At 40.8% G+C, this 16,348-nt stretch overlaps 1 protein-coding gene across 2 annotated transcripts in view; it reads right to left on the bottom strand.

Annotated features, from left to right (window-relative positions):
* Nucleotides 1-2,680: 2,680 nt before the first annotated feature.
* The window catches only part of eepd1 (endonuclease/exonuclease/phosphatase family domain containing 1), a 36,595-nt gene continuing 22,927 nt past the window's right edge, over nt 2,681-16,348 (bottom strand). For both annotated transcript variants that reach the window (XM_008287859.1, XM_008287860.1), the window contains 5 exons: nt 6,913-7,023; nt 5,358-5,492; nt 4,478-4,616; nt 4,107-4,301; nt 2,681-3,154 (listed from right to left, as the gene is read on the bottom strand). In XM_008287859.1, the coding sequence (XP_008286081.1) occupies nt 2,964-3,154; nt 4,107-4,301; nt 4,478-4,616; nt 5,358-5,492; nt 6,913-7,023 (771 nt within the window). In that variant the 3' untranslated portion in view covers nt 2,681-2,963. The remainder of the gene's footprint in view (nt 3,155-4,106; nt 4,302-4,477; nt 4,617-5,357; nt 5,493-6,912; nt 7,024-16,348) is intronic.

The following is a 16,348-nucleotide window of genomic DNA, read 5'->3' as shown; positions in this document are numbered from 1 at the left end:
CATTTAGCCACTAGGGGGCCTCCTGCTCCAACATACAGTAGCTATTAGATAGGGAGCAGGTTCAGTGAGTGCAGGTATAGGCACAGGTAATGGGTAAAATGAAGGTAAATGAAGGACAACAGGGCATATGAGGGGGTGAAGGTGTTTCCAGGTCTCTTTAATGTTTTTCAATGAATTATGATTGTTTCAGTTGCTAAATTTGAACCATAATGTTTGATGTACTTTGACAAAAGTGTATCATAAATCACACTGTAGAGTCAAAATCTTAAAATTTAAACTTAAGGTCAATTTGCAACAGCAATCTAATTTCTCTACTGGAAAGCAGTTTGTCTCAGTGTCCGTTGTTTTAAGTGGTCTATGTAGATAACAGTGATTTGACTGAATATGAGCCTAGTTAGTGTGATGGGGGTCATTTAAAAATGGTTAGTCCCTTAGTAAGCTTTAAAGGCCTATATAAAACTCTGATGTCTGTTCTGTGGCTGTTGATTACATCCAGCTCTCCACAGCTCTGACGTTCAGAGCTTCCAGGCATGTGTCTCCTGTGTGTGTGATTATGATATCTACTCCACTAGCATAACGTAAATCTAAAGGGAACAAACTGGTCTGCACTCCAGAAGTGTTTACGCAGGTCAGAGGTAGCCATAGCCAAGATAGCAGTGCTTATTTGGAAGGTCCAGACTCCAAAACATGCTGCTGATCACAAGCTTTCCACTGTGGGTTCAGCCTTGGGTCCAGATTAAAACATCAAGGCAAATATTAGACCATTTATCATGACATTCTGCACAGAAATTCATGTTCTCCAGAGCGGCTTTAGCATCCACTGACTTTTCCGCTTGCTCTACCGAGAGTTTAACATTTTTGTGTTTGAGTGAAGCAATTTGACAAATAAATTTAGTAGAGATATTGTGGCCTGTATGTAAATAATCATTTGGTAAAGTTTCCCTGTAACAGTACCTGCAGGTCACAGTTGTCATTTCTCTTCAAGATTGTACATAATTTTTTCCAGACATTCATCATTTTCAGATCAGGGGTGGAACCAAGGGGAGTCCCGGGGTAAACACGGCCATGCATTTACTCACAGAGCCTGAGGTACATCCTAAACTTAATACAGTTTGAACTGTTAATGGAACAGTTTAAAAAGGCATCAATTGGATCAGCCATTCTGGTTTTTATTCTTTGACTCAATTAAGGGTTACATAAAAAATGTATCACATGTGAGTCCTGATAAGGCAGCCAAGCCTGCATTAATCAATGACCAAAAAGACCAAACTCCCCCCTGAAAAAAATCATCACATTGTCCAGTGCTTTGCTTATGCTCACATACCTGCAATTTCCAGTCAGCCTCAGCTGTATTTTTATTGGTTTATTGCTAATGTAGTGCAAAAGGTTTAACTGTACGCACATAATATGCAGTATACCAGTTAAAGTAAATGCAAGCACAGTGAGCATGTTCACACGCTCACTGTGCTTGCAGTGTGTCTACAAGGATACATGTGATGTAAATTCCGTGATCTGCCCAAGTCTGTCTGTGTTTGATATGAGCGATAATGTGGCTGATTGTGTAAACAAAGGCGTAACTTTTGAAGTATAAATATGTATTCGTGTCTGCTGTCTGCTTTCAGAGTACACATCAGTCATACAGAAACCATGAACTAGCCCTGTGCTATTTTTCGAGCACAGTGTTGGGCTGTAAGCACAAGGCCCACTGGTGGATGTTGGGCCCTCATACTATCGTCATGGAGTCTGTTTCTGACAGTTTGAGCAGAAACATGCATGTTAGTGGCCTGCTGGAGGTCATCCTGCAGGGCTCTGGCAGAGCTCCTCCTTGCACAAAGGAGGAGATAGCGGTCCTGCTGCTGGGTTGTTGCCCTCCTACTGCCCCCTCCACGTCTCCTGGTATCTCCTTCTTGCTTTGGACACTGTGCTGAGAGACACAGCAAACCTTCTTGCCACAGCTTGCATTGATGTGTCATCCTGGATGAGCTGCACTACCTGAGCAGCTTGTGTGGGTTGTAGGCTAGAAAGTAGTAGAATAACTAATTGTGCATGGCGTGAGCAACCGTCCATGTGCGCATCTGCAGAGGGGACTATTTAAGGTTTAGTCTCAGTGAGCTGCTAGCACGGATGAAAACTCCTGTTATTGTCGTCCATAAACCTCATCAGCCAGGTGCAGTTACCCACTGTTGGTGTTTTCTAAAAATGCACAATGAATAAACAAACATCAACAAACACTGAATATTCTCAAATAGATTTTCCTATTAATACAACTTCCTGCGCTGTTATCTGATATGTTCATTATATAGTCGTCCTGATTCCTAATCACTGATTGATATGTAAAACAATGACCGAATGATTAATTCATTTCCCCCTCATCTGAAAGCATCACTGTGGAGCTGCTTAATGAGCAGTTGAGGTGGCGACAGCAGCGTCCTCTGATGGCACCGAGCCCTGGCACCTCATCTCCATCACAGAGGAAGCAGTCAGCTCACACGTGCACTCGGAGGCCTCGCTTACATAATTCAGAAGCGCAGCCTTCACGAGCTGTACAGCAGAGATCTTATCGTCCTCTCTCCTGACAGAACAGATGAGCGTTACAGCAGCGCCTCTGAACAGCTGGGTCATTCAGACGCTTCTGATTAGATACTGCACGCATTTGCATTAATGAGAGTTCAGACGCAGCTGCAACGTCTATCAATTTCTCTTTATTGTATATACATATAGAAAATGTTTGGCACATTTCTTTTTAAAGTACATCACATATATATTTTTATCTCAACATTTGTATGGCTTGATGGCTTATCACTTACTATTATACACTGATAAATTGAAACCCAAAAGGCAATCTTGGCACTTCTTCACATTCGTCAGGAAACTCTGCTCCACGGCAAACCAAGACAAAGCAGGATCCAAGTGGCTCAAAGTCCTTCTCGTGTCATTCACTGCTGTCTTGACTGTGACTGCTGTCACCGCTCATGTTTGGGCATAATGTCTCCTCTGTCCACCACTGTCATACCAGGCCTGCTCAGCTCCTTAGAAGACGGATCTACATAAAACTCAGCAACCACAGGACAGTGATCTGATGCCACACCGCCCCACGACCAGTTATCTGGGATCCAGGGGTTCGTCAGGCCTTCCCGGACTACCATACAGTGGCCTGTCAGAGATAAGACACAAGACGGGAAACGAGGAAACAGACAGTCAGCAAACATGTGGGACTGCACACAACACGACGTATTAAATGATTCACACAGTGAGGCAGACTTTGATCTAACAAAGTGAGTTGAAAGTGCAAATCGATCTCATTAATAATACACAAGAAAGGCGTCTCCTACTGATATCTGTGAGAGTAAAGACCTCCAGAACAATGGAGACCAGTGAGACCGTAATCACAAATATTAGAACCTGAGAATGTGTGAAACTTATTTACGCCTTGACTTGTCTTGAACTATTTAAACTCAATTGTCACGTCTTGATTGACTCAAATAACTTGTGACTTAAGAGCTGATTTGGTTTGTCTTTTAGGACTTGAGTTGTCTCACTGTTTGTGACATGAAACTTGACTTGAATTTGTTTAAAATGACTTGAAACCGAACCTAAACTTGTGTTGGTTAACTTTGACTTGGAGAATGATTTGGACTGGACTTGTTTTCAGATGACTCAAGAACTGCCTTGGTCTAGACTTAAGATTTGTCTGAATTAACTGACTGACAACATGACAAATCATTTTAAATCCAACTTACACTTGACTTGGATTTGTCCTGATCGACTCTGACTTGGGGAAGATTTAGACTGGATTTGCTTTAAGTTGCTACCGTCTAGCGTTTGATACGTTTCAAATGAGTCAACGTTTCACTTTGATTCGTTTCTTTTAACGTGAGTCTTGACTCAGACTTTTCTTAAATAACTTGAGCCTCGACTTTTAATGACTTTGGCTTTTGAATCAGGTTCGACTTGTCTGAAGTGACTCAACTTGGACTTTCCTCAAATAACTAGAAATGTGTATTCATCACAAGACACTGACGTGAGACGTGACTGGCTATGACGGGATCTGGATTTTTAAAGTGTGTACACTGCACACTTTACAAACAATTGGACGGTGCACCTACCTGAGTAGATCTTTTTGAGGGAGCGGCTGACCCAGACGTTGTCCAGGCAGCGGGTTCCCTGTGGGGAGCGGGTGCTGATGTTGGTGAACTGGGTGGATGGTATCAGGGCACAGAGCTTCTCCTTTCTCAGTACATCAAGCTCTGAGCACTGAGGAGAGGAGCCAAAGTCTCCCAATATCACCAACTCCTTCTCAGCTGCAGAAAAAGAGATGGAGAACAGAATGAAATTCACATCATTTTCTTTTTAGCAGAGGTGTACGATGCACACAACACGACCACTTAAATAGTGAACAGTGTGTGTCTGTGGAGAGTGTCTGACACATGTGGTGTGATGTAAGAGGGGCTCGACAGGTCCAACCTGACAGACTGACCTTTGAGTGTTTCCTGGATGCTGGGGGAGAGGCGCTGACACTTCACTTCATCTGAGCTCTGGTTTTTGCTGCTGGAGTCTCCTGGTGCAGCTGTGGCCTGCATGTGGACGTTCACCACTGTCAGCTCGTATGAACCAATCTAGTAGGAAAAGTCATTTGATTCTGGTCAGAACTATGACAACCAAGTGGAAGCAGAGAGCTGCATCTGTCTGTTGCAACAACAACAACATTCTATGTCCTGAACAGACAGACTTATTACGAGGAAGGCCAACCAACGCTACTTTATTCAGAAACAGCACATTTCATATTTTTTGGGGAAAGTTACACTTAAACATTAAATAGTTAGCCCTAATGTTCTTAGAATGCATTTAGATTTTCTAAAAGCATTTGTTTCTGAGCTGAACCCACATCTCAAGGTCTTCATCTGCAAATTAAATAATCATGATAGCGATGAAAACAACAAAAAAAGCTCTTTTCTGGGTATCAGGATTGTAAAATATACTTGAAAGTTCCAAGAAAAGCTTGTGATATGACTGCGGTTTAAGATATTTTCACCAAACTACTGTTCTCATGATCAATAATGAACTTCAGTTGTCGTCACACACTATAATTCATAAATAATGGATTTGCTCATGTTGAGCTTTTAAGAGACATCTTTGTGAAGCCCTAAGCTCTCTGTGATTTTTTTTAATTGTCTGTATCTGTTTTGCATCTTTTATGTGAAAGTATACAAAAGAAAAACTAAAAAGGACTGTAATGGTCACATAGAGGCAGCTCACACTTACAGGACATCATATGCACTGCTTCACTATAAAAAGGTCAATATCAGCTAATATATTAGCAAACACATGTCATCTCTCTTAACTGAATCATTACTTACTAAAAAGTGAGCCAAGTAGAGTCGAGGGTACGTATGACTTCCGTTGCCATTGACGACAGGAGACTCCAGGACTGCGGCATCCTTCAGGTCAATACCTGATGAGCTGTCCCACAGATAGCCAGAGTAGCTGACTCCCTGAAAACACAGGATTGTGGAAAATGGAGTTAAAGAGTTTGTCTACAACTTTACCAATGAACAGCATGTGACCAGTTGTACCGGTTATGAATACATAGTTTACTGTATTGATAAAAGCTTTCTGTACAGCATGTCTCTGACCCACTGAATGTAGCGCTGACTGTACATAAGTCCCCTTCAGACATTTATTGGACACAAATGCTGTGTACATGTGTTTGTCTGACTTGTTTGGATTCTTTTCTGGAGTACTGCATGAGCCTCGAGGTAATCCACTGTTGGGTAACTTGACCACACAAAGTCATAAAGACTAATTTCATACACAGAGCTGTATTATACATGAAAGGGCAGCTAACACGGCTGAGTCACAGTTATGAAACTGACACATTTTCTGCTTATTAAAAAGACAGCTTGGTAACAGAAAACAGATAGCGGTTAAGATCCATTAAGATAAGTGATCCCTGTGGCGGGGGGACCACTGTATCTTTGCAAAGCAATAATGGATTAACATAAATATAAATAGCATGGATGAAAACCGTTACATAATGTGCAGATGTCCAAACTAAAAAACCTTATGACCAAAATGCACATATACAGCATGGAATAAAACACTGTATAAGGGTTGACGTTTTGGGAAATACATCGCAGAGTTAGATGAAAAGATTGATATTGCTTTCATATTTATACAGCAGAGAACTAGTTAGCACAGCTAAGCTTTACTAGGGATGGAGGAAGCTGCTTGTCTGACTCTGTCCAAAAAGGGAAAAGATAACCCACAGACTATAACTTTACATTAGTCCTTATTTTCAGCTCTTGTAGGATCTCATTAGGTTGGAAAATCTATTGAATGGAGCCATTCCATAGATTCCTTGTCATGGATCAGAGTGTGAGCTGTAGAACTGATCATTCCAAACAATAATGAAGAAAAATCCTTTTTCATTCCCCTGCTGACTGATCACCTCCCTGCACTTTGGCTACCTTTCTGATACCGTACTCGGGTTAAATCATGCCGTCAGTCTGCGCTCAGCATTTAGAAACTGCTCGCTGTAATTTCAGCCATCTATTTTACGTGACCGAGGCCACGGACGCGCAGCTGACCCAGCTCAAGTTTACATGGAGGCTTCATCTACTGGCTGGTTTCCGCTGTGAACAAACACAACTATCTGCTGTGTGCTCAGCGTGGTCCTGATGCCACAGCAGATAGCGCAGACAGACAAACTGCTGGAGCTCAATGAACCCACTTGACTGAGCTTTACTGCGGCGGCTGATCCTACTAAAAACAAAACACTGAACGGCCTCGTTTTCTTGAAAACTAACTGGTACAATTTAGGGTGAAACAGCTTTGAGTACTTGAGGGTTGAAAACATCTTTGCCCCTGGATTGAAACCACAACAGCAGATGTCAGTGCGATGAGCTGCCGTACCTTGCCGGAGTGCCCAGTGGGTTTTTCAGACACAATACTTTTCCACAGCCCTCGTGGCCATTTCCACTTCCGTATGCTGGCCAGTGTTCCTTGGTTTAACTCCACGCAGAACTGCAACACACACAAAAAAAGAGAGGAAATTCAGTTTTTATTCATTTGCTAACTGAAAAACACAGAGTCAGGAAAGGCCATGCTGTCAGTGGAGAAAAGACCGCCTGTAGAATACATCTAACTGGGTTCAACTTCAGACAAATCTGACATGAGAACGCCCTAGTTTATTATTTTTAAAGTCATTTCTGGTTGCACACCTGTCAGAGCACCACAGCCACCAACAGCATCTACCGCAGCCTGCTGTGTGGGGCGTTCAGGGAGCATCAGTAAATCGTCTATCGATAAGAAAATGTTCAGCAGGTCATATGTTTTGCCTTTGACCAGGTGGGAGGTGCAACAAAATGAGAAAGTGGGTCGTATTGGTGCTACCAGTGAAAAAGTTAGTCTGGAGCCCTGAATCGTGTTTTTTCATTATTTATGTGTTTTGAGTTTGTACAGATCCTGTAAATACTGATGAAAGTTTGATGAATGGTTTTGAAATGTAGTTCTGGTCAGTCTTGATAATGTTTGTATTCCTGCAAATAGTTATGCCTGATGTTACTCATATTCTAATTTCTGATTTTAAATAAAAGGTCATTTTCACCAGCTGCCACTGTTTAGGATCACGGCCCTGTTGTAGCTGACATCTTTTTGTCGTCATTTTTATACAGACTGTGTATAGTAAAATGTACAGCTGTTTAACTAAATGTATTCCTCTGTCTATCACTGAAATGGTAGAGAACAGAATCCAAACAAATCTTTGCTGCCAAAATGCTCTTTTTTTTTTTACTTTATTGCTACACAGGACTTTATTCCAAAAATCACTTCTTTGGTGTTCGTTTATATACTCTGGACGGTGAATTTTGTGGTGAGGATGCAGTGAAGATTTTCTTCTGATGACTCTTTTATAAAGGCACAACACCAGCATTTCAGAAGCAGCTGAATCTTCCTTTCGCAGCCAAACAGAGGTTTGATTAGTCAGTTTCGTGGTCCTACAATTACTTCTTTCACAATGTTTTCCAGACCACAATCTGACCTCCTTTGAACTGCGACATTTCATAATTATGTAAAGAACAGCGGAAACAACTATCTGAAAACATTTAGCTATCTCTTGATCAGTTCCATTTTATTTATATAGTGAACAACATCTTTGGTCTCCAAGCACTTGACACAATAAGGTGAAGACCTGACGAGATGGACAAACGTACAGATTATCTTACAGATTTACTTTCTTTGTGGGTATCAGCTGTTCAGAAGTGTCTATGGCTGCTGATTGTTTGAGGTAAAGTATTTATAAAGCTTTGACATCACCTGGCCTTTCCTGACTCACTGAACAACTTTTGATCCCAACAAGCTCATTAAAGTCTGAGGTCTTGTTCAAAGTTATCTGATGTGGTTGGAATTGAACTTTATGCTTTTTGAAAAATCTTTTAAATCTACTAAACTGTTCACAGAAACAGACATTTTGATCATTTTTTGGATGCCGCTATATATTTAGATTTTCTAGACATCCGTGCCAATAATTAATAACATTTTACATTACAGCTACTAACCAGGTGATGATGGGGTTCTTGGATGAGAATATTTTGGCTAAATCAAGCTTTCTGTGGAGTTAAATTAATAAGTCTGAGTAATGAGGGGATAGTTGTTTCATAAAAGTACCAATGGACCAGCACATCTCAATATTAACATGGCAGGAATGTAAAACGTTTGGTTCGACACACTTGTGGTCACCTCTTCCTCCTTTAAAAACACATTTTTACAGATGTGCTTCTACAGGAGCTGTTTTATGAGTGGACTTTTATTCCATTCGATGGCAGTATTAAGGGCAGTACATTTTATCTTCTAACTGTTTTATTCCTTCCTTTATTGTCTTTTAATTGTCTTCTTTTACTAGGTTATATTTTTCTGATATATTTTTATATTGTTTTATTGTCTTTCATGCTTTATGTGCTTCACCGTCACCGTTTTTTATTTATTTATTTTTTGCTTTTTACTTCCTTTAATGTTGTTTAATGTTGTTTTCTTTACACTTCTCTTTGAATCTGTACAGCACTTTGTAACCCTGTTTTGAAAAGTGCGATATAAATAAAGTTTGTTATTATTATTATTATTTTTAATCTTAGACAGGGGTTATCATAAAAAAACATATTACCTTTAAACATAAAGGGGCACAATATTAATTTTTTATAAAATATCTATTTCATTTGCTACTTAAATGACACCATGATTTTATCTCTGCTTTTAACTACTTTCTAATCCATCTGAAAAGCACAACAAAGTGCCACCAAAGAGACTGTGTTACTGTATTTTAACACTTGAGGGCAGATTAACAGGTCGTCAGCAATCACTGAGAAACAATACGGAGTTCAGTGAACTCAAATAGCCCCCTCAAACAGAGGAAATACAGTGAGAAAGAGGAAGCCTCTTATGTCGACAGCACTGAAAGCAGGCTCAACCAGTAGTGGTGCAATATTGTGGAGAAGAGGGAAAGGCACCTCAGTGTGGAAATACAAGAAGTAGGAGAAAGGAAAAGCCTCACAGAGGAACATGCTGCTAAAGGTTCAGATAGCTTTAGTAGCCGAGCTGCCAGGCTTCACTGGCTCTAAATTTAACGTGCAAGACTCCCTTTAGGACACCGGGAGAGTCAGAGGGACCCCACCCACATGACCTGGCTGTGGAGGCTCAGTCTGAAGCCACAACATTTAATATTTAAAGTGACAACTGGCAAGATTTTAATAATAAACTACTACAGTAAAGCAGAAGTTCACATGTGACAAAATGGAAAAATAAAAAACTTGTACACCTGTATGTTCTTATAGACAATAAAAAAACAAACACACACGTTTTATCTTGGTACAGTATGTCGTAATAGCTGGATGAACCTTTGGAATACAAATTCTCACAAGATCCACGTGCACGACAGCAAACAATCTGAGGACATAAACAAACCAGCGGAACCTGACAGGTATCGCTGAAAAAAAATTCTGCATGTGAACAGGTGAACATGTTGTCAGCTTTGAAAAGTTACAGAAAATACCAAACATGACATCGGACAGAAGCACCAGAAGGTTTCCGAAGCTATTCATCCGTACAACAAGTGTGTCTGGTGGAACATACCAGGCCAGCAGCTGTGTTGAGGTGCATGCAAATACTTTTCTCATACCTTCAGAATAGTGCATTTAGGTTATGCATGCAATGCGTTTGTCCTTGTCCTCTCATCGGTCTCTTTATATATTGGATTTTGTTTCAGCAGGACTTCTGTGTTGTTTTCAGTTAACTGCACACCTAAAACTAAATGCTCTGTACTTGTATAGCACTTTAGTGGTAATCCAAACTCTTCCCAATGTGTTTATTATTCACACATTCACACACCAGTGGTGACAGAGCTGCCATTTAGAGCAACTTTCCATTCAGTGTCTTGTCCAAGGACACTTCAACATGGACGGGTGGGGGGTCGAACCTGCTCTGCCACCTGAGCCACGGCCGCCCAGTCATAAAACTGTGTCGCATTATGTAACAAAAGGAACAGAGTCAGGCCAATGGACAATCTAATCTAACGCTCATTTACAACTGGGATTAACATGTTATCTGGTTCTGGATGCTGACATCTAATTAATGGACTCATGCGTCTACACCTGGTATTAAAACACATTCTTCTTGACTCAACTGAGATGAAATTTGACCCAATCTCAGTGAGGTGGGTCTGCTGACCTGTCAACAAACATGCTGCAACCCGGGTCAAGTGAAATAGCTGCTGTGTGGGTATGCGGTCTGTATTTTTTTCTCTGTTGCTAGGCAGGCATTAATTTGTGCTCATAAATGTATTAATATCTCCATGACTGGGCTTCGTACAGTCCAGTGCTCCAGCGGAAAACTACCTGGTGTTTTATAGACATTTGAGTGATCTCATTAATTTAGGAATATGAATCACTTGAACACAGTTTCAACTTAAAAAAGAGAGTTTTAAAATTAGATTTTGACACAGGATCCATCCATCTGATTGGGCAATAAGAAGAGGTAAAAATGCAGGAGCTGCTGGTTAATGTTCTACTTCAGAGGTGCAATATTCAAGCTCATTTGCACTTCATCAGATTATGTGCAAGTAAATGACACGGTGGCACTTCATACCTCAGTAACACTACCACTGAAGCACCGAGGCAGAGACTACGTCACACAGTGCTGCCACAGCTCTGTTAGACTGCAGAGTTCAGCACTATAATTGCAGTGACCCGCGTTACGCATTCGCTGTCCCGTCACTGAGGAAGTCTTAATATTAATAATAGAGCAATTTCAAACTGCCAGGAGGTTAGAAGCCTCCCACAAGATTTACTTCTCCCTCATTGTCCCCAGGGGCTATTGAGCCTGTAGGGCATACGAGGATGAATTTCTCACAAGTATTACTTTGCCAAAACACAAAACACTCTCATAATTCAGGCCGTGAGGACCAAAGTGCAGCCACAGCATGTAGTCAAGGTCCTGGCTGAAAGCCCAGGAATCACCTAGCAGAGCAGGTACAGGAAACAACACCAAAGCCCCGTCTCATTTCTCACTGCCAGCTATTTCATTATCTGATTACTAGAATTAATGTTACCTGGTAGTTCAGATGGAGGATGTAAAGCCTTGTTATTAGTCTCTTTGGCGGATCACTAAGTCTTTCTGAGGACATAAATCCTCATCAAGGTTAGACACTTGAAAAAAAAAAACAACAACAATAAGCCCGTGTTTTAAACTTTTGTTGTCAAGTTTAAAATAAGTGGACGTTAACGAGACAGACAACAAACATGCTGCTTAGCCCCAGTATGGATGCTATAGCAGCATGTACAGCTTTGGAAATGTGCTCTCAACATTCCTAGAATTTATTTGTCACTATATCTGTGTATTTAAGTGCTTGTGTTAATAATACAACAAACTAAAATGCAAAAAGTTAGCAAAGTGGTGTCATCTAAAATGTCCTGAAGCAGTTTTTTTTAATAGACTCTATAAATTCAAGATCCAGATTATATTACTTTCAACTCTACGTAGGTCTCTACCAACTGCTAAAAAAACACTCTGGGCTCTTTTCACTTTTCTTCGTCCAGCTAGTTTGGTGCCGATTAGGTAACATACAGCTGCACCTGGAGGTGAAGCTGATAAAAGGTGTGGTGACAGTCAACCTACACAACAGTTGTCACAAAACCTAAACAATAAGTTTTAGGGATGCTAAAATGTTAAAGTAAACAAACAACAGCTGAGGCAAACTTTACAGTCAAATGATAATTCTCACTGGATTCATCACATTAAGCAACATTTTTACGCTGCAAGTAATTATTTGTTTAACAAAAGCGAGTCCATCTTATAACTCCAAGTGCTTTACTGAAAACCAACTTTATTTTTTATTTGGTTCTTGAAAACATTTCTCATCAAACAGGCTTCCTCAGTTCTAACTGACTGGTTGGGAGTCTGAAGAGGCTGTGAATTGCAATCCACCTCCCCACCATCTTAGCACCTCTTTGTTTATGATATTGTGTGGTTTTTGCAACTGGCCCTTCATGAAGTCAATAAAAAAGACCTGGGAAGAAAAAAGTACAACATCAAACGGAGAGAAGAAGAAGAGCAGGCGGGAAAACATTGTCCTCCCATATTTAGCCAGCATCTCTAAGAAACTGAGGCTGATAAGGATTTTCTCAAACATAACAGTGCACTTCAGATCTGGCAACACTCTGAAAAGACGGGTTCATCATAAGGACAAGACACCCACACACAAGCTGAGCAACGCTGTATATGCAGTCCAGCGCAGGAAGGAGTACACAGACATACATACAGGCGAAGCTGAACAACAACTCCTCAGGACAAGGCTCAGAAGTCAACCTGCATCTGAAGGATAAGAAACACTCCTCTGAGAACAGCAATGTTCACATTCTGGACTGAGAAGGCCAAGGTTTGGGAGAGGAGTGAAGAAAGTCATCACTGTGAACCAGCCGTCTCTAAACAAGGGAGAGGCTTATAGCGCAGTCCTGAGATCTCTAACCTTAAAGTTTCAAAACCGTTACCACCTTAGGGTATGCCAGACCTGGCAGACCTTACATCTTGAGTCTTGGGTCAATAATGGGTCAATAGCTATGTGATTTTGGGGTTAGAATAAATACCCAGGACTCCCCATAAGTCAGAAGTGAGGAAACCTCTTGGGTGAGAGGTGAAATGTCTTTAAGATTCAAAAAAAATGTATATGTGCCTTCCCTGCAGCACTGATTGACCTGGATGACTGAGAAGCTACACAGACATCTTATGTTTGGAGCTATGGATGCACCCTGTAGAGGCCCCGAGCAGGACTTGGGATAAAGAGAGAGCTCTCTTTAAAAGGAGATCCGAAGTTTTATAAGATGGATTTAATAAAGGCAAAAGATAGAAAATGAAAAAAATCCATTGATGTCAGAGAGGTCTCTTTTAGTTTCCCATCTGAAGACCACTCATGGCCAAACTGTCTGAAACATGAACAAAACAAGTGAGCTGCCAAGTAGCAGCAACACTGAACCCAGTGAACCCTCAGTGGACTGCTAGATCACTGTGACCGGGGTTGCCAGTGTCCACAAACAATAAGAGGTGTGTAAGTGTTTGAAGCATCTATAAAGCACAAAACTCACCCATTTGTCCAGTTACTGCACAATAATTACTCTGTCTGTACAAAGGCAGTTAGTTACCTCCAGGGCTTGTTTTTACAACGTGACTAATGACAGCGATGGAACCAAACCACAGACGAGGGGTTCCTTAGCGACAAAACAGAGTGAGAGCAACAGTCTAAACAGGCACGCACTCTCCTCCTGACTAATCACAACGCATTCACAGCAAACATGTAACACAGAAACACTCTAATGGGTTTTATATTTACCACATGGAAGCAGTGGACGATACACCCACTGGATGTTAGTTAAACCACTTTGTAATTATGACCTAAATCATCACAATGTACATTTTGTCAAAATGAAGAACGCTATGAGTCTGCTGTGGGGTAAACAGGCTGCAGTAACTACGCTCAAACAGATGTGGTTAACCACGGCAAAGGTAGAAACTACTCTCCCCGAGGGCCACACACGTAAATATTACATCACAATACAAAACATCATTATACGAAAAAAAAAAAAAAAAACAACATGATGAAGTTCAAGACAAGTAGATTAAAATGTAACTAAGAAAGGTACAAGGAGCACAAAACTGTAGTGTAAATGTAGACTACTGCGGTACTTTACATCCATACGTAGATGATTGTGTTTCTGTGGTGCAGATATTGCTGGACTGGAGATGATATTGCATTCTAAGTTCATCTTCAAGTGAATAAAGTCCAGTCTATGGACATTCAAAGACCCCAGGAGCTGCTACAACATGCACAGTGGACTAATAATATTACCTAACTCAATCACACCCGTCTCTAATTACAGTATAACACGACCCTGTGGTCCTTAAAGGCTGATGCAGCCCATTTACATCAGTAACGTATGTCTTGCTGTGTTCTTCAGAGAAACAACTGATTCAATTGTGGAGCAGGAACTGGCAGGCTGAGCAGAGTCAGGCCCATGAGCAGCTTACTGGTTGTTACCAAGGATACTAACCTGACACATCCTCTTTTCTGTTCGTGTCGGCACGAACCGAAATCTATGATGTGAAATTTGCAGCACACAAGAACTGGTGTCGAGTATGTTTTTGTAAGAGACAGTAAGGAGGAGCATGTTGGAAATATCAGTGTTAATACAGATATTTACTCAGATTGATAAATAGCGTATAATGATACTAACAGCTAATAAACTGATGTCCAGTGCAATTAAATAACCTGGAATGTTTTTTATTATGAGACAGAAGTCAAAACAAGAATTTTGTACAACAAGAAATTTGACAATCCTCAGGGTTCTATCAGGAGTGATTAGTAACCCAAGAGAGGAGGCACACATCCACATGCACTACTTTCCCTGAATTTGGCGGACTGGGGCCCTGTCCTGGAGCCAGACCTGTGAAGGGACCTCAACAGCAAGTGTCAACATTGTCACGTTGAGCACAGCTTGAAGTAATGCCATGGAACCACTGTTGCCCCACTACCAACACAGATAAGCACTGGGACTGATTGCAATGCAAGCCCGGTGGCAGGCAGATACATGGACCAAGCACTGCAGACCCCTGGATCACCACCTCTCTGGTGGGTTAGAGCCTGGAGTTGGTGCAAGAGGTGAAGAGATATGAACTAGATGTAATCTGGCTCTCTCATGCACAGAACTGATTTTGTAACCAAGCTGCTGGAGCAGGATTACAGTTGGAGGCACCAGGTGGGCACGCTAACAAACCCACAAGTTCTGGAAGTTCAAGCAGAGCTGCTGCTCTGACAGTTGAGCCAGTTAATGTGACTGCGATGCCTCCAGTGGAGGTCTTCTGGGTACATCGAACCAGTAGAAGACCCAGGGGCAGAAACAGAACACACTGGAGAAATGATAAATTTCAGCTGGGCAAGGGGATGTCTTGAGTACCTTGTTCAGTCACTGTGCTGCTTTAAGCGGTAGAAAATTGACAGACGGATGAAAGACATCTTATATTATAATACAATTATAGAAAATGGTTTTGACAGAAAAAGAATGATGGCTAGAAGATGAGCCTGGCATCAAAATGTACGTAAAAATGAGACCTTTAATATGTTAGGAACTGTTTTGACCAACAACTGACATGGTAATAAGACTGTTAAAAGAATGCACTGTTTAAAGTTGTAAATGATCAGAGAACAGGGAACCAACGCTTGTCTATTTCACAGACAATAAACTGGTGCAGCTTTACTCTGAAAACTCTGATATACGTCTTGATATTGATGCACAACGCTGGCTACAGAAAAAATTTGTGCTGACCAAAAACAAGGTTTTGGTCATAAATTATGAACTCTGAAATGAAGGTAAAGTTGATTTGGGTTAGGGTCAGGGTTAGAAAGAATCGCTATAAAATAATAATAATAATAATAATAATAATAATAATAAAGAAAAAATAAAGAAAATCCTTTTTCAGCCTTGAAAGTTTCATGTGTCTTTCTCCTGCACTTATAAAGTTATGGGGGCTTGAAAATGCTGGAAAAAAATATGACATTAAAAAAAATCTCAATCCACCCTTATGTGCTTTAGGTGCATAAAATGTAAGTTGTACAAATTATACAGAATGATTTTTCATAGCATGGCCCTCTACATTCTTTAATTTTGGATTAACCAGGATCCTTGAATTGTGGTGGAGAAACTCTGAAGCTTTATTGTGAAATTAAGTTTGTGTAGGAAGAAACAAAAAAAGAAAATGTAATCATGGAGAATGTGAGTGTGCTTGGTTTTTTGTTTCTAAGCGTAGCCCTGTG

The sequence above is a fragment of the Stegastes partitus genome, unplaced genomic scaffold, assembly GCF_000690725.1.
Source record: "Stegastes partitus isolate 25-593 unplaced genomic scaffold, Stegastes_partitus-1.0.2 Scaffold525, whole genome shotgun sequence".
NCBI classification, from domain to species: Eukaryota; Metazoa; Chordata; class Actinopteri; family Pomacentridae; genus Stegastes; species Stegastes partitus.
Note: the sequence above shows the minus strand (reverse complement) of the source record. Positions and strands in the feature narration are given on the sequence as shown.